Here is an 18,465-nt window from a genome sequence, read left to right as displayed (position 1 = left end):
AAGGTGCCTCCACTCCTGACTATGCTTACCTATTACAGTAGTTGGAACAGGGGTAGATTTTATAATTGTTCTGTACTAACACAGCTATTTTAACTCAAACGTGTAGTCAAGCGTGGAGATGAGATACAATGGGCTTTCTTTAAATGTTTGTATGGATGTATACATATTTTTTTTTACACATATGGATGTGTACACATGGTCGATGCCCATGGAAATCTGAAGTGGGTGTTGGATTTTTTGGTATTAAGAGTAATAGACACTTGTGAGCCACCATTGTAGGTGCTAGGAACTAGCCTGGGTCCTCAATCAGAGGGGCATGTGCTCTTAACTGCCAAGTCTTGTTAGCCCAAGAGACATTTTCTTGTTTGTTTTGTTGGTTGAGACATAATTTCTCCCTGTAGTCTTAGCTGTCCTAGAACTCACCAGGCCAGCCTTGAACTCAGAGATCCACCTGCCTCAGCCTCTCGAATGCTGGGATGAAAAGCATGCACTATAGCTGCCCGGGTGTTTTTGCTGTTAGGTCGCTTTGTGTCACTATGTTTGTGGATTGGTGAGTACAGGTGGAGATCAGTGGCTCTCTTAACATCATGTGGGGCCCAAGGACCAACCTCAGGTTATCAGGCTTGTCGGAGGCCCCTTCACCTACAGAGCCATCTTCCCATCGCAGAGGGCTCTCTGACAGGAGGAACAGCCCTCCCTGAAAGCAGCAGTCGGCATTCTCTGAAGTCTTCTACCTTATGTGCTTCCAGGGTTGCTGTCAGCTCTGGATCTTGTTGAAGTCAATCCTCATTTGGCCACCTCTGAGGAAGAGGCCAAGGCGACAGCCAACCTAGCAGTGGACGTGATTGCTTCAAGTTTTGGTCAGACAAGAGGAGGAGGACACATTGTCTATGACCACCTTCCTACTCCTAGTTCACCACATGAATCAGAAAATGAACAATGTGTGAGAATTTAGGAAATACTACTCTGGCACCTTTCACAACTGCATTCCATAGTTTCAAGACTTTTAAAGGGACAGATATTAAATGGCTGTCTGGATCAATATTGCCTTAATGAGAACATCTGTGCACTCTCACAACTGTAAAATTCCCTTCTCTATTTTGGTCACCAATACTATTACTGTAAATGTATTTTTTGTTGTTTTTTTGTTTTTGAAGTTTACAAGCTATTAATGTTATACGTGTTAAGTTTGAAGGAGTCATAAACAACATTTATTACCTTAGTATATCACACTGGTCTTGTTGCTGTTCCTTCACATTTTCGTGGTTTTTCATCGCCCTCCCTCCCATAGTCTGACAAGATAATACATTCTTGAACTGTTAGCCCACAGCAGCAACACATATCCCTAACACCATTCGTTCAGAGTCCCGATTCTGGTCCACAATGCCTTCCCTGAGGAAGCTCACTCAATGGTGCCGGAAGAATTTATAATACACCAGGCCGACCAGGATGGCCAGCTCCAGCAGGATGATGACTCCGAGCAGCAACTTGTTGGTTATCACTCTACAAAGACAAGCGGAGTGAGTAGGCGTGAGTCTGTGTCACCTTATGTCTAGCTGCTTCTAATGCTAGATACAGTGGGGCAGATGGAGTCGAGTTTGTCTACACAGCCATGTAGCACTGTGCACTAAGTCCTTCAGGCAGTGATAATTCACAGTGCTCTTGGCTTAAGTGAAGGGCAATACTGACCACAAATCACAAATGTTGGAAACAGGAATATAATACTAAAATATAAGACTAACCTCTTAACTCTAAAAAATCCTCCACTTGTGTCCTGCTGTTTTACATACATATGAGTGCACGTTGGAAACACAGTTTGGGGTACACTCTTCAGTGTCGAAGTTAAACCTAAGCTCATGGACGGGTCCTGCTTTTAGGATGAGTAACTAACGGCCTTGAGAGCTCCTTTTCAGTGTCTTGTAAACTTCTTACTCTTCCCTATTTCTCCCTCTGCTCCACTACCTGAACAGTTACTCTCCAAAAATTTACTTCAGGTTATCATCTTGTTTCTCCTTACTTGAAGAAGAATTTACTAGTGTTTGGGGAAATGTACTCCTGCTGTCATTCTACAAATGGACTACTGAAGCTCCTGTTCACCCACATGCACCAAGGACACGCCACACTAGGTACCCAGCTTAGCCCCACTGCCACTACCTCCCTTCAGCCATTTTTTTTTACTAGGGTTAGGAGTTATCTCAAGGTTGGCTTTTTGTTTAGTTTTTTAAATTAATGAACACAGGTGTGTGTGTACTCCACAGTTCACTTGTGGCAGTCAGAGGACAACTTTGGGGATGGCTCTCTCCCATCAATGGTCAGACTCCTGCCACAACCACTTTGCCTGCTGCTAGCTTGTTTTTGTTTTCACAGTATTTCTGTTAAATACTTCTTGCTAACAAGACAGGACTTCCAAAAAGGGCCTGCCATGAAAGGCAAGAACTAAGTACGGCCATCTCACACACCTGGTGCTTACAAACATGTTCCAGGGACAGAAAAGCTCTATTAGTTCCTCAGGTCTCCTCCAAGAGAGAGACTAGGATTGGCATTGTTCAACAGACAGGTTTTCCACTACGTGTTTATGCTGGAACAATCTAAGAATTATTTAACTATACAAACTATATTCTCCTTTGGCGACTGAATGCAGAGCAGAATGCTTAGGAAATTTACCAGGGCATTTGTCACGTTATTGGTTTAAGCTTTCTTAGTTGAAATACATTAAATGTCAAGAATTTGTGGGTTTTTTGAAACTTACTTTCTGGACATTGAGCGAAGAATCTTTCGGCTTTTGCTCAAGTTTTCATTTGTGTTTACCAGCTGAAAGAGAAAATAATAGGTCATTTCCTTCTCTTTTCAAAAAATTCTATAGAATTTGAACATGGGCATTAAAAAGGTCCTTGTTAAAATACAAAGAAATCAAATGAATTAATTGGCTTATATCTAAGTATAAGTAAAGGAACCTAGAAAGGTCAAGATGTTTGGGTGCTCATTAAAGAGGGAAGCACTGTATCTCATTCCTATAGGCGTGGGTAGCTGTGAGGTTACTAATTCTTCACCTCTGCTATTCAGATAGGAAGGCTACAGGCATGGTGGCGCACACTTTTAATCCCAGAAGCAGGCTTGGCAAGTTGAAGCTAGCCTGGTCTACAAAGAGTTCCAGGACAGCCAGAGCTACATGAGACCCCACCTCAGGGAAAGGAAAAAAGGGGGTAGGGAGAGATGCAGAGAAGGTGGGGAGAGGGGAAGGAGGGAGGGAGAGAGACAGTGCCAATTTTACATCAAGCCTTTCTGACTGCCACCGAGGCTGTAAAGCTTCACCTGTAGCTGGGCCAGTGACTGATGGACAACTTGAGATTTGACTCTCATCACTTCATTACTCGGTTAATGCTTTTGGGATTTTGGTGATTTCTTTTTCTTTACCTGCTTGAGTAGTCACACTGGAGAAAGAACTGAGCTCCACTGTACCTTTCTAATTTGATTACCTGTTGGAGTTAGTAGAAGCACATTTCATTGATGCACCTTACTGTCTGTTAGCACTGTACTTTGGCCTTGGTAAGTGTCTTAATTAGGGTTTTACTTCTGTGGACAGACACCACGACCAAGGCAACCTTTATAAGGACAACCTTTAATTGGGGCTGGCTTATAGGTTTAGGGGGTCAGTTCATTATCATCAAGGCAGCATCCAGGCAGGCATGGTGCAGGAGGCACTGAGAGTTCTAGTTCTACCTCTGAAGGCTGCTAGCAGAATGCTGGCTTCCAGGCAGCAAGGATGAGAGTCTTTTTTTTTTTTTTTTTTCTTTTTGAGACAGGGTTTCTCTGTGTAGACCTGGCTGTCCTGGAACTCACTCTGTAGACCAGGCTGGCCTCGAACTCAGAAATATACCTGTCTCTGCCTCCCAAGTGCTGGGATTAAAGGCGTGCGCCACCACCGCCCAGCAAGGATGAGAGTCTTAAAGCCCACGACCACAGTGACACAGGGCTATGACTTCTAATAGTGTCATTCCCTGGGCCGAGCATATACAAACCATAACAGTAAGTCAATCGACTTCTCAGGCTAATCTTTGGTGTTTAAGTTCATGTATATTCAAGACCCAAAATTTACACAATCCATTATGAATTTGACTTCTCCATAGCTTACTTGAAATTAGCACTTTATTGTGAATTTGCACAAGGAGGAAAATGAGGGAATCTCTTTAATAAAATGTATAAGAAAGAATACCTCTTCAAATCCTCATAATGAGCTAGTACTTTCCTGTCTAAATCCTGACTACAATGTTTTCTTTCAGTTAAGATTTGCCCCAGGACAAATATTAAGAACATTCCATAGGTAAACCATTTGTTATTCTTTAAATTTGATGTAAACTAACCCATTTATATAAAGGAAAAAGAATTCTTTTCCAAAGCCTCTTATAATCAAAGGAGAACACCAATAACTTACCTCAATTTACTTGAGGCTAATGGGATTGAAGTATAATTTACCAGCAATAAACTATCAGTAGTACTCTTTTTGACAGCTGAGAAAAAAACCTTTGCCTTAAACTTTGTCTTAAATAATAGGGTCTTTTTTGGGGGGGGGGGTTGGATTTGGTTTTTTTGAGACAGGGTTTCTCTGTATAGCCCTGGCTGTCCTGGAACTCACTCTGTAGACCAAGCTGGACTCGAACTCAGAAATCTGCCTGCCTCTGCTTCTGCTGGGATTACAGGTGTACGCCACCACCGCCCAGCTAATAGGGTCTGATTTGTAGATAGTGTTTTCACAAGAATAGGAAAACAGAGCTGGAGAGGTAACACAACACTAAGAGCACTTGCTGCTTGTCCAGAAGACCTGGGTTTCCTGCCAGGACTGGTATGGCAGCTCACGACCATTTAAGTCCAGTCCCAGGGAATCTCATGTCCTTTTCTGGCCTCCTCAGGCACTAGGACCATATGATAAAGAGACATATATGCAGGCAAAACACCTATACACATATATTTTTTTAAGAATAGAAAAATATGCTGCTAGAACAAAAATTAAAATCATCTTTCAGTGACACTGAATCCTTACTGGTGTTTTCACATCCTTTTGTAATGAATAAAGCAAGATATAGAATGGTATAAATCATCATTGCTTTGTGGCCTAGCACGGTGGCACACAACCTTAATCCCAGTAGGCAGAGGCAGGAGGATCGATGAGTTCCAGACCAGCAGCCAAACCTAAACAGCAAGACTCAGTCACAAACATTATAGATACATACATGTATCTATGTATTTTTGTGTGTTTTTTGTCTGTTGTATGTGCACATCTGTATGGGTATGGAGGGCATCTTCCTCGACTGTTCTCCACATTGTAGGCAACTTTGGCATTTTGGTCTCTTTAAAAAACACAGAAATAGCCGGGCAGTGGTGGCGCACACCTGTAATCCCAGCACTTGGGAAGCAGAGGCAGGCGGATTTCTGAGTTCGAGGCCAGCCTGGTCTACAGAGTGAGTTTCAGGACAGCCAGGACTACACAGTGAAACCCTGACTCAAAAAAACCAAAAAAAAAAAAAAAAAAAAAACAACAACAAAAAAAACCCCCCACACACACACACACAGAAATAGGGGGTAGGGAGATGGATCAATGGCTAAGTGCTCTTCCAGAGGACCCAGGTTCAATTCCCAGCACCCACATGGCAGCTCACAGCTGTCTATAACTCCAGTTCCAGGGGATTTGATACCCTCACAGAGACATATATGTAAAACACAAATGCACATAAAATAAAATCTTAAAAAAACCCACAGAAGTGTACAAGTATGTTTTTGTTTTAATCCAGGTGTAGGACATGGGGCTACTTCAGACTGTCCACAGAAGCTGACTTTGATTTGCCTTCTGCAGGGGTGTGATTCAGCCAGCAGCAGAGAGTTTCTGTAATTGTGTGATGTTTGGAATTCTGGGAACTTTTCAGAGGGTATATATATGTTAGAGTCCCAAGAAGTGGCATGGGTTGTTTTCTTTTGTTTTTTCCAGACAGGATTTCTCTGTATAGCCCTAGCTGTCCTGGAACTCACTCTGTAGACCAGGCTAAACTCGAACTCAGAAATCCACCTGCCTCTGCCTCCCAAATTTCTGGGATTAAAGGCGTGTGCCACCCCCCACCCCCCACGCGCACGCGGTCATCGTTTCTCTAGTAGTTATGTGCAGAGAGATAAGAAATTAGATATCTTGATGAAGATCAAATTTGCCACAAGAAACCTGACACCCCTAATTAGCAGGAAGTGGCCTAATAATGACATCACCCCCTTTCCTTTCTTTCCTTTTTTCTCTATCTAGTGTTAGGGGGTTGAAAGGGTGGAGAAGGGTAGAAGAAGAACCCACAAAATAGCAAAAGACCAGTTTCACCACCTTATTAAGAAAGGATCTCTCACTACACTGGCTGGCCAACAAGCTCCAAACTGTTTCTAATCCTCACCCCCAAACCCTGGGGTTACAAATGCATGGGTATCTGTACTGACTTTTATTAACAAACCCATCTCCCTTAGCTCTGTAAAATCAATTCTAATGGGCAATCTTTTAGCCAAGCAATTCAAAAATTGTGAAAAAAGGGAGGAGGGCTGTTCCCAGAATTCAGAACTGCTGCAGTGTCTGGCCTTAGTACGATGTCTGGGTATGGAGGACCCTCCTATTTTATACATTGCCCAGACTTACTCTGCTCTTGGTACGTTCCAGCTGGTCTCGTTGTTCCCCCAACTCTTCTATAATTTCTGTACCAATCTGGTCAGTTTCTGTGGCAATCCGATGAGAACGCTCAATGCTCTGAGTGGCCCGGTTCAAGCTTTCAGTGCCTTGCAGAAGTAACGCTCTTTGAGACTGTAGCCGGTTCTGATAGGAGTAAGGAGGAAAAGTGTAAGTTACGCTACTTCTATTATAATTTACTGTCAATACATTCCTTGTGACTTTATTCTTTCACTACAGTTTTCCCTTTTTTTCTGCAGAGAACTGATTCTAAGGCACGTCTGCTGAAGTGGTATGTGTAAAATAGTGTATCTGCATATAACATATACATATCCTCCCAATCCATGAAATCATCTTTAAATTACTTATACCTCAGAAAAGGTAAATAGTATGTGAATATTTATTTTTCAAGAGAATCATGACAAGAAAAGCATCAATATATGTTCGGCAAATAAAAATATTCTTAAAGACTTATTTATGTGTGTATACATGCGCACCAGGGTGCCCATGGATGCCAGAAGATGGTATCGGATTCTGCAGGATTTTTTTTTTTTTTTTTTTTTTTTGGAGACAAGAGTCCAACAGTGTAGTCCTGGTTAACCTGGAACTTACTATGTAGACCAGCCTGGCTTCAACTCACAGAAATCCATCTGTCTCTGCCTTCCAAGTGCTAGGAGGAAAAGCTAGGTGCCACCATGCCTGGATAGATGTAATACTTTTAGAAAATATTTTCCATCCAAAGCTGACTGAGTATTCAGCTGTGATGGGTATGAAGAGCTGGTCAGCTGTGCTTCTAAAACTGAATCAAAGATCCTAATGAATAAGATCCTGTTCAAGGTCACAAACGGAAGCAGGTACAGCCCGCTTCCTGTTGTTCTTCTGAACAAGAAGGAAAAAAATTGGAGCATTTTCCTTGTGGAGCAGTTAAAATCCATTATAAACATGAAACTGGTTACTAGCAACCTCAGTCAGCATCCAGACTTGAGTGAGAAGGTGGTAGTGTGTGCAAAAATGACCTGATAAAACATTGGCTTGTAATTTTACAACTTTTTGTTTAAATATTTATTCATTTTGGTTTTTTGAGATAGTCTCACTGCAATTGAAGCTGGCTTCAAACTCATCATGATCCTCCTGGCTCAACTTCCAAGTGTTGGAACTGTAAATTCCATACCTGGCTAGCCTTTAATAATGCCACAAGTAAACAGCTAACTTCTAGCTCTAGAAAATAATTAATCCACTCAAGGTTCCCACTGGACTGGCACTGAGGACTTAGAGACCATAAATAAAATATTCTTTCTCAGCAAAGAAGTCATTAAAAGCTAGAGACATTGCTACATTCTTGAAAAAACTTCCAAGGCTATAATCTGTTGGTGAACTCCAATACCACCAAAAAAAAGAACTTCACCTGTGCCAAACAGCACTCTTAAGTTACAACGCTGGTGATTTGTTCACAGGAAAGGGAGGATCTGGACCTCAAGCAAGCTTCCCTCACTTCCCAAGAATCCTTAATTTTCACTGAAGTTTTCTCTCTAATCCTAAACACAGCATGACAAGAAAAGCAGCCTAGGTCAGGCCAGAATCAGTAATGATGAGCAGAGAAGGGAGTAGCACGCATCATCAAGAGGGGCTCAGCTCACAGAACTTACTACAGAGCAGGTGGCAAATGGAATAAGATGTCATCAATAATTAGATCCTTAAGCCGAGCACTCAGGAGGCAGAGGTAGGAAGATCTGAGTTCCAGGATAGTTACATAGAGAAACCCTGGAGGGAGGGAGAAAGAGAGAAGCGAGAAAAGAATATAAAAGAAAAGAAAATAGAAAAAAGAGAAAGAAAAAGAAAAAAAATAGCCTCTCAGGCTGTGGTGGTGGTGCACACCTTTAATCCCAGCACCCACAGAGGGGGTTGGTGGGGGGATGGATCTTTGTGAGTTCAAGGCTAAACTGATCTACAATTGGGAGTTCAAGGACTATATACTCTCTCAAAATTTTTTTTCTTAAATTAGATTCTTAAAATAATGTTTACTTTACAAATAGCATATAGACTAGTAAATGAAGAAACCACTGAGGGTCAGATAAACCGAGTCATGTGTGGTGCAGGCCTGTAATCTTAACACCTAGGAGGCAGGTGTAGGAGGATGGCTTTGGCTGGGCTGGTCAATATAGTGAGGTTCAGGCCAGCAAAAAATGGTGCTGGTGAGATGGCTCAGTGCCAAGCCTGACGACCTGAGTTCTGTTATGGGGACTCCTGCACGTAGTCCTCTGACTTCTACACATGTGCTTATGCATACATACAAAACAATAATGCAGGGCTGGAGCAATGGCTCAGTGATGAGCACTGGTTGTCTTCCAGAGAACCTGGGTTTAATTCCCAGCACCCACACACTGGCTCACAGCCATCTGGAACTCCATTTTCAGAGGATCAATAGCCTCACCTAGCCTCTGTGAGGACTGCATGCCCATGGTGAACATTTAGGGAAACATCTATACACATAAAAATAGGTATCAGAAAAACCCACGGTTACTGAAAGGAAGAAAAAAGATTTCAATATAAAATACACAGTTTTAGATGACTAGGCTAAAGAAAGAGCAAGACAAGATAACATCACATAAACCAGCCTCAGCAGACATGGGATAGTCCCCTGAATCCTACTGAAGGCGTACGTGTTCCCTACACTCACCATGGACTCAGGCTGCTGAGTCAGGAGCTCTACTGCATATTTAAGGCCAGCCTTGGCATCACGGTGACAATCCTCTTTCAAGTTGACTTACATGTTTTGAAATTAATAAATTTAAAGCATATGTTTAGTTTTGTCAACCCTCTATTTTGAGGGGGGGAGTTAGCCAAAAAAAAAAAAAAAAAGAAAAGAAAAAGAAAAAAAAAAGAAAAAAGAAAAAAATCACCAGAGTGATAGAGTGATTTTTATAATCTCTGTTTTTAACAAATTCTATATATCTTTTTCAGCCTTCCTTCACAGGTGTACTCACATGTATCCATTTCAAAATTGTTTTTTCTGCTTCAAAAACTGTGTAAGAAGTCAGGAACTAAATGTAGGGGCCATTGCTAGGGAAGATACCTCAGCTTTGCTGCAGGTCAGCTACCAAGTAGGCTGTGCATACCTGGGGACTTGAGCAAGTATTTGTAGGTAAGGTTCTAGGCTGGGCAAAGCTAAAAAGCTCCCTTATCTTGCTTGCATTGGTGGTCTCTGCACAAAGTGCCCAGCATTGTTCTTCAGTCAGCATCTTGCCATACAAGGCACCCAGCATCCGGTCAATGTGTGACCCTGGCAATGAGTGCTTACCTATGCTGGCACACAAAACGTGCTGGTCTGGCTGCCATCTGAGGAACATTGGTTGCAGCTGACACAGATTCTGACTCCGATAATGATCATTTGCAGCTGTTTGACCATCTCTAGTCTCTAAGTCCTATCACTGTGAGTACCAAGCCATAAGTTTTGAGACAGAAGCTGAGGAACTTGTCAGAGAGGTCTATAGGGCCTCCAAGGGATGCTTCCAAAGCCCTTATGTGGCAGCACTGACAGAAGCCTCATCTTGAACTTCTTGATCTCCTCACTGTATGGCATCCCAGGCCTGCCCCATGATTCTGGGGTTCCCAGCCTCATACCTTGGCTGACACCTGTCTCCATATCAACATTTTACATTCCTCTCCAAATGATGTGCTTAAATATCAGCAATGTTAAGTCAATAGAACTTTGTTTCTCACACTCTAATAACACATCATGAAGTAGCATTTAAAGTTCTCCTGCTAGCCCGGCTGCAGATGTTAGTTTCGCAGTGCTGGGTCCCTTTCTATTTCTTTTACACATTCTACATCAACTTTGCTCTTTGTGGACTATAATCCAAATGCAGCACATTAAATTTAACCTTTGGAAGTTTTTATTTTATCCCTTTAACTAGTCAGCTTCTATAGATGGTTTCAAGATATGGGTTTTGAAAGTCCTTATTCTGTCAGAGTAATTTGTCTTAGAAGCACTCTAGCTGACTTTACAAGACTAGGTGTCAGAATGGCCCTACTGAGAAGTACTGTGTTTCTCTGACAGTTTCAGGACTATCTTGATATTAAGCTAACAGAAAGCTTGAATTAATCTTGTAAAACATACTGTGATGAATTAAAAACCTGACTGACCAGCAGCTGCTTGGGATGTTGTGATGAGATAATTACTTGAGAATACCAGATTCTATCTCTAAAACAAAACAAAAACATAAAATCTAACTGAATGTCGGAAGTATACCCAAGAAAATTATTCTAAAATTTACATGAAAAAAAAAGAAAAATTCAAGAAGAAAAGGAATAAGATCAACAGGTCAAAATACAAAGTCTAGCTCATAACAGTTTCTAGATTTGGTAGAGACAAAGTACTGTTGTCTGTCTGTCTCTCTGTCTGTTCTATCTACCTATCCATCTATCTAAGCTCACAAAGAAATCGGCATATCCTTTAGACAGACTGGAGTTAAAGAGAGCAGCAATCAGAGTGGAGAATGGCAACTAGATGCAGGAAAGAAGCCAAGGGTACGAAAAGAAAAACCCGAGACTGCACTACACATTGATAACATAAACCCTCTAGTTCTTGTACCACAAGCCCGTAAGGTGGGAATAGCTCACACTTACCAAATGCTCATTCTCTAGGGCATATGTGCCATACTTCAGGTCTCCTCGGCCTCCAGGTGTGGCTGTCAAAGGTGTACTTCTCACCTCACGGTGGAGTTTAGCAAGGTCCTTCCGGTAGTTTCGCAGCTTAGACATCATGGGGTTACGGAAAGTCAGAGGTGCATATCGTAGTTCTTCCTCCATCTCTGCCAACTAGGAAGGCAGAAAGGGATAAGTAGACAGTCTGGGTTTCCCCCTAACCTGGGCATAGGTATCCAGAATAACAAGTATATTTTTGTGGCAGGGGCCACAAATGCCACATCCACTCTAAGTGCCTGAAATAGTTTGTAGCAGACATTCATACAAGAAAGCATGTGATAGGCTGGAGAGACAGTAAGGTGCTTGCCCTGCAAATATGAGGATCTAATAATTCAATGTCCAGAACCATGTAAATAACACTGGGGATGGTGGCATGTACTTATAGTCCCAGTGCTGGCTGACAAGTTCCAGGGCAGTGAGAAAACCTGTTTTAAAAAAAGACTAAAGAAAAAGAAAAGACAAGGTGGATGGAACTTGAAGGAGATCACATGCATGTGCAGCCACATGTATACACAAGTACTTTCACTACAAACATAAGTATTTGATGAATGCACTAGTGGCATTCATGCCTGCCTACCAATACCAAGCATGCATAAACACCTAGGCTCTGTACCTAACAAAGCAAATAAATGTGCACGTACATATATGCATGCCCTGTGAACTATATATCTTCTGTGTTAGTAAGTTTAACAAAGGTCAGTACCTGACCTCAGCAGGCAGCTTCAGGAAAGGTATGGGAATGCCCCTACTAATACTAGGAATGTGTCAGCAAAGGCTTATACTTCAGAAATCTTTGATCTTTACCTATTTGGGTTTGTTAAGCCTCAATACCCATTCCCACTAGTTAGCCTCATTTAATAAGAGCAATGGTTAGTGGTGTTAACTTGATAGGATTTAGAATCCCCTAGAAGACAAACTTCTGGACACACCTGTTAGCCAAGGTTAGTCTCTAAGGGATTATCTTGATTGTATTACTCAAAAATGCAAATTGCTCCCCCACTATGGGGGCACCATTCTCTACTAGGATCCTGGACAGAGTGGAGAAAGGGAGCTAAGCAGTAGCATGCACTCATCATCTCTCTGTGATGTGATCAACTGCTTCAAGTTCCTCTCTACCACATAACTGTGAGCCAGACTCTTTCTTCTCTTCGTTGCTTTTTTTTTTTTTTTTTTTCTTTTTTCCGAGACAGGGTTTCTCTGTGTAGTTCTGGCTGTCCTGGAACTCACTCTGTAGACCAGGCTGGCCTCGAACTCAGAAATCCACCTGCCTCTGCCTCCCAGAGTGCTGGGATTAAAGGCGTGCGCCACCACCGCCCGGCTCTTCGTTGCTTTTGTCAGAATATTTTATCACAATAACCAGACAACTTAAGAGTTTGAAACAGTCAAAATCAAGATCAGAAGACAGGAAAAGGTTACCTGTTATGAAGTCATAGTATTTCTAGAAAAGATCAAAACCAAGTGCAAGAAACAAGTACTTGCTCCCTGTCCTCACCGTTTCATTTGCTTCCTGTTGCTTTTCATCAAAATCTCTGACCAGCTTCTTCTTCTCTTCTAGAAAAGACAGGTGCATTTCAAACACTTTATCAGTGCTTCTGTACGTTTGTAGAGGCATTCCCTCTGCTTAGAATAACTTTCCCATTCTGAGTGGGGGTAGTAACACTTAACTACCCCTAGAGACCTAGCTATATTTGGAGACTTGCTTGCACTGTGCCTGAAGGGTACCTACTGTGTTGTCATTTAGTACCCAGGGAAATAATACCGCTGAGGACAAAGTCCAGCATAACAATTATTTGGTTCTAAAGCCCACAACATCCCTACTACAGATTTAAACTAACAATCACTCTTAACTTTTTCTCCTCTCCAACCTCGTGGAGGGCAGGCACTCTCTCATCAATATGAATGTCTATCAACACTGGTTTCCACAATGAATCTGTAATCACCACTGTTGTGCAAAACAAACTCAACAGCCACCTCATCTACTCTCTAGTATGAAACATCTCTCTCCCCTATGGTGGCAGGGATAATGACTTGCCCATGAGATTGTCATTTTCTTTCAGTCCTTCCTCTGGCATCTAAACTGCTGCACTTGTGTGTGTGCGTGTGTTTAAGAAGGCTGCCTTCAAATTTGCAATCCTCCTGCCTTAGTCTCCAAGTGCTAGAATTATAATGAGTACAACCATTACTGGCTGGTTTTGTCTTAATTGGCAACTACCGATCTTTCCTTTTAGCAGTATAGTAAGAGAAAAAGCTTCAGTTTCAAGGCAATAATATCTAAATAAACACTACTTATCTTTACTATATTTCTTTTTATCATTTATAATATTAAGATTTTCCACTTAAAATATAATTTCCTTTAAAGCTAACTGTATTAGACACATATATTTTACAAGAATACACTGATAAAGTCAGAATGTTTAAGAGTAAAAATGACATCTGACATAGTAAAAAATTACTAAGGAATGTGGAATGCTATCACCTGGTAAACCTCCGTAGAGGGAAGAGCCCTATTTGGTCAGGGGATTAGGTTCAGGCACCAGTGCTGAACCTTCCTTGACATGAAAGCATGGGTAATTTTCATTTCTTTGGCTGTAACACAAGGAAGCACAGATTATTCCTTCATATCTGACAAGCAGCAATCAGCTTGTCTTAGGGTTTACTACTGTGAACAAACACCATGACCATAACAAGTCTTTTTGTTTATTTATTTTTTATTTATTTTATGTATGTGAGTACATTGTTGCTGTCTTCAGACACACCAAAAGAGGGCATTGGATCCCAATACAGATGGTTGTGAGCCACCATATGGTTGCCAGGAATTGAACTCAGGACCTTTGGAAGGGCAGTCAGGTGCTCTTAACCACTGAGCCATCTCTCCAGCCCTGCCCCCCCATGACAAGTCTTATAAAGGACTACATTTAATTAGGGTTGGCTTATTGGTTCAGAGGTTCAGTCCACTGTTGTCAAGGCAAGAGCATGGCAGCATCCAGGCAGGCATAGTGAACAGAGCTGAGAGTTCTACATCTTCATCTGAAGGCTGCTAGTGGAAGACTGACTTCCAGGCATCCTAGCTGCCTGGAAGTCAGTCTTCCACTACTCCTACAACAGAGCATATCTCCAAACTCAAGAACACCCTCTTCCTGATCTAAGCTAGGAGGCATCCCTTTTCCTAGCTCAGATTTTTCTACAACAGTGTAACTTTTTATCTTCCTTTGTTAATTGATCTGAAGATCTACACTAAAGAGGCAACTTCTAGAACAAGTCAAGAAAAGTGTGCTGCCAGTGAAAGTAGTGGTGGTGGGGTAGCAGTTTGAAGACAGGACTGCTTTCATCCACTTTCTTGTGTCACAGTTATTTATTACCTTTCAAAACAGAACTTCACCTTTATGCACATTATTGTAGCATTTCTGTAGACTCACAGCTTCTATCTATAGACTCACAACATACTTATGTCATCTGGTGAAAGACAACAAAAACATCAGCTCTTTTCACCTGTTTCCTTTCTAAGTGCAATGCAGGGATGCTGACTCCAGAGGGCACTTAGCAAGTGCCAGGCACGGTGAACTTTCAAATATTAGGAACTGCCATTGATTCTCAAAGTAAATGCACAGACCTGGAGCAAAACACCATTCACCAGAGTACACAGGGTGGGAGTAACTGAAACTCTGTAACCTGTGGTGATTAGTGTTTACCAGCCTACCCTGCATGGCATTTCATGTTTCCTTCCTAGCTCCAAAAATATAGCATCTCAGGGCTGGACAGATGACTTGCCAGGTAAAGGTGTTTGCTGCAGCCTGATAACCTGTTTAATCTTTAGGATCCATGCAGTAGAAGAAGAAATCATAAACTGTCCTCTGAGCTCCACATATATATATACACACAACAAACAAAATTGAGGTCTCAGGTATCTATACTGGACTTCAAGCAAATTAAACTGGAAAACTGTCAATAATTTTATCACAAGGACAAATGTCTACAGGTACCGGAAAGCCAAAACTTGAAACAATAACCATAGGCACTTAACATATTAATCAGATGACAAAATTCCATCACTTCTGAGGCTTTAGAGAAACCTCTTCAGACGATGCAAAACCAAGATAAGAAATTACAGCTGTAGGTGATGAATGCTATAAATAGGCTAATGCTTACCATACATGGTAAGACTGTTACTGCCACAAAACCCTCCTAAATTAGACACACGGTGGCAGCTACCCTTCAAGGCCCACAAGAATACAGACTATACTTTGGAAAAATAAGTGTATGTCTTCTGCTTTGGCTGTTTTAACCAGTGTACACATCAATTTGAAGAGTAATGAAAATGTGAAATGAAACAAAGAGAAATAAATTATTCTGCTTCAATACCCAGCTATTTTCTTCTAAGAATTCATAGTACCTTTAACAACCAAAAACGATTTTTACAATAATTTAACAAATACAATATGTAGTTTATTATTTGAGACAGGGTCTCACTGTGTCCTCTACGATGGCCTTGAAGTCATAGAGATTCTCTGCCTCTGCCTCCTAAGTGCTAGGACTAAAGGTATGCACCACCACTCCGGGCAGACCTAGCAAATATTTATCAGATAACTAGGATGTGCTGTGTACTATTCCAGGGAGTTTAGGATACATGCTAAACAAACAAAAATATTATTTCTTTTTTTTTTAAAGCTTTGTTTCTTTAAACACCGTACACTGTTTACTGTCTTCAGACACTCCAGAAGAGGGATCAGATCTCATTACGAATGGTTGTGAGCCACTGTGTATAGCTGGGATTTGAACTCAGTACCTCTAGAAGAGCAGTAAGTGCTCTTAACCGCTCAGCCATCTCTCCAGCCTCCCCCCCCACCCCCAAAATACTATCTCATTTTCAGTTCATTGGCTCTCAAACTTAAGCTGGTACCAGAAATCCCTCTTGAGTGCAGTTATGACAGACTGCTTGTCGTAAGTTTTTGATTCTGCTAGTCAAGATGGGGCCTGAGCATGTGCAGCTAACAAGTTCCCAGATGGTGTTGATGGGCTGATTCATAGACTACAATTCCATCTACTTTTCTAGTAACACAAAGACAATATACTGTATCATAAATATGCAAAGTGGTGAGTATATTTGAAAATAAGTGTTCTGAGGCTGGGTGATGGGAGTGCACGCCTTTAATGCCAGCACCTGGGAGGCAGAGGCAGGTGGATCTCTGAGTTTGAGACCAGCCTGATCTACAGAGTGAGTTCCAGGACAGAGAAACACAGTCTTGAAAAACAAACACAAACCAAAAACAAAAACAAAAAACAAAAAACAAAAAAACAAACACAAAGTACATCCTAAGAATAACTGTATAGAGAGTCAATATTTCTAAATAAAATAGCAAATACATATTAATAATAGCTGGTAGTTTTTATTATTGCCAGATGGTGTTTTTAAGAGCTTTACATATTTTATTTACTCCCCATAAAAACCCCATGAAGTTAGATGCTATGCTTTACTTTAGAGTTTGGTTAAAATAACTTACAAAGTCACATAGCTAACAAAAGGTGTATGTAACTTGGGTAGTCTAGGTCTAGAACTCTATTCTCTTTCTTTCTTTCTTTCTTTCTTTCTTTCTTTCTTTCTTTCTTTCTTTCTTTCTTTCTTTCTTCTTGATATAGAGTCTCAAGATATAAAATCTAACTGGTCTGGAACTCTGTTGCTGTTTAAACCAGGCTGGCCTTGAACTCACTGAAATTCTATTTCTACCTCCCAAGTGCTGGTATTAAAAGTGTTCACCACTGGCAATCTCTTGAGTTTTACTGTATTTACTAAATTATTAAGTTCTTCATAATGCTTTTAATGACAGAAAAATATTTTGTCATGCTAGTTACAGAATACACTGTTATCTCCAATCTACAGCTCAAATGAGTATGCGCCTCTTATTTAAGTTCGGTCATTCAACTGATCACGTAAGAAGACACGGGCCCTCTTCAATCTTCCTCCCCATATCCATTAGTCTCATAAATCTCTGCCTCACCTGTTGGATTTAATGCTCACTCTCCAGATTCCCATGCTTACCTAGTCAACTGTCACAGAAGTTCCTAACACAGTCTCTATAGCCATTCTCACATCCTCTATCCAGCTATGCACCGCCTTGCTTCTAAAATGAAATCCACATTATTCCACTGCTTATGTTCCTTAATGATTTATCCTATTGCGTCAAAAAAAGTCTTAATGTGAGACTTCCGGTTCCTCTCCAATTTGGCTGTTTTACTCCCCTCACCTCCCGCCACTGTCTCACCTATAAGCTAATCTCTATGGTTATAACTATTTTTAAAATTTTACTGTCTACCAAACTACCCAACTCCTATATGCCCAGCCCCAAACTAAGATTTGTTTTTTAAATCGTCTTAACGAAACACAGGAGCACAGATTTAAGAACGCCCTATGTTACTGGGAGAGGAAGATAACAAAGAATTTGGGGGTTAGGACATGGGAGGCTCGCTAGAAAACGGCATTCTAATGTCTATCCCTTTGCACTGCCCGGGTTACCACAAGAGGCTGCAAACCCTGGGCGTCCGCGGCCGGACAGCAGCGGGGGGCGTGCCCCAAGGGGAAGCGGGGAGCCCAGGATCCGCGTTTGGGCGCCCGCACCCTGCGGGGTTCTCCCCGCCTGGTCCCGCCCCTGCCTCACCTGTCCCCGCGGTCCCCAGCAGCCGCTCCGGCACCCCTTGTAGGTCTTCAAGGAGGCCGCGGAAGATCTCGTGCAGCTTCTCGAAATGCTCGGAGGATGCGGCGGAGGTGGCCATGACGCAGGCTGCGCGTGAGCGGCGACCACCGAGACTCCGGGCGCTGGGCCCACTCCCACCTCAGCAATCAGCTGCCCAGCCCCGAAGCCATCACTGCAGCCGCACCTCGGCCTCCCGGAATCAGGCGCTTCCGGGGTCCTCCGAGCCGGACACCCTCCCCCTGCTGTCACTGCACGGGCGCCGGGCGCCGAAGCCTGACAGAAAGCCGAGGCGAGGACGACACTCGGCTACTACACGGGCGCGGCCTCGCGCCGAGGCGAGCGGCTGCCTCCGACCTGGAGACAGTCAATGGGCACAGGGGAGGTAGCAAA

The 18,465-nt window shown here is 42.2% G+C and overlaps 2 protein-coding genes across 2 annotated transcripts in view; one reads left to right on the top strand and one right to left on the bottom strand.

Annotated features, from left to right (window-relative positions):
* The window catches only part of Arg2 (arginase 2), a 25,206-nt gene extending 23,761 nt beyond the window's left edge, over positions 1 to 1,445 (top strand). Inside the window, exon 8 of the mRNA XM_052185577.1 lies at positions 750 to 1,445. Within this exon, the coding sequence (XP_052041537.1) occupies positions 750 to 955 (206 nt within the window). The 3' untranslated portion in view covers positions 956 to 1,445. The remainder of the gene's footprint in view (positions 1 to 749) is intronic.
* Vti1b (vesicle transport through interaction with t-SNAREs 1B) lies at positions 1,184 to 18,465 on the bottom strand. Its single transcript, XM_052185578.1, has 6 exons — positions 18,040 to 18,465; positions 12,882 to 12,940; positions 11,312 to 11,503; positions 6,659 to 6,832; positions 2,750 to 2,811; positions 1,184 to 1,503 (listed from the first exon to the last, which is right to left on the bottom strand). The coding sequence occupies exons 1-6, from the start codon at positions 18,152 to 18,154 to the stop codon at positions 1,407 to 1,409; spliced, it is 699 nt and encodes a 232-aa protein (XP_052041538.1). The 5' UTR covers positions 18,155 to 18,465; the 3' UTR covers positions 1,184 to 1,406.

The sequence above is a fragment of the Apodemus sylvaticus genome, chromosome 6 (assembly GCF_947179515.1).
Source record: "Apodemus sylvaticus chromosome 6, mApoSyl1.1, whole genome shotgun sequence".
Classification (NCBI taxonomy): Eukaryota; Metazoa; Chordata; class Mammalia; order Rodentia; family Muridae; genus Apodemus; species Apodemus sylvaticus.
Note: the sequence above shows the minus strand (reverse complement) of the source record. Positions and strands in the feature narration are given on the sequence as shown.

Excerpts from the sequence above, each read along its gene's own strand:
- Vti1b (XM_052185578.1), bottom strand. The coding sequence starts at position 18,154 with ATGGCCACCTCCGCCGCATCCTCCGAGCATTTCGAGAAGCTGCACGAG. Across the intron at positions 2,812-6,658 it reads TGGAACGTACCAAGAGCAGA|CTGGTAAACACAAATGAAAA; the intron begins GTAAGTCTGGGC and ends TTTCTCTTTCAG. Across the intron at positions 1,504-2,749 it reads CTTCGCTCAATGTCCAGAAA|AGTGATAACCAACAAGTTGC; the intron begins GTAAGTTTCAAA and ends TTGTCTTTGTAG.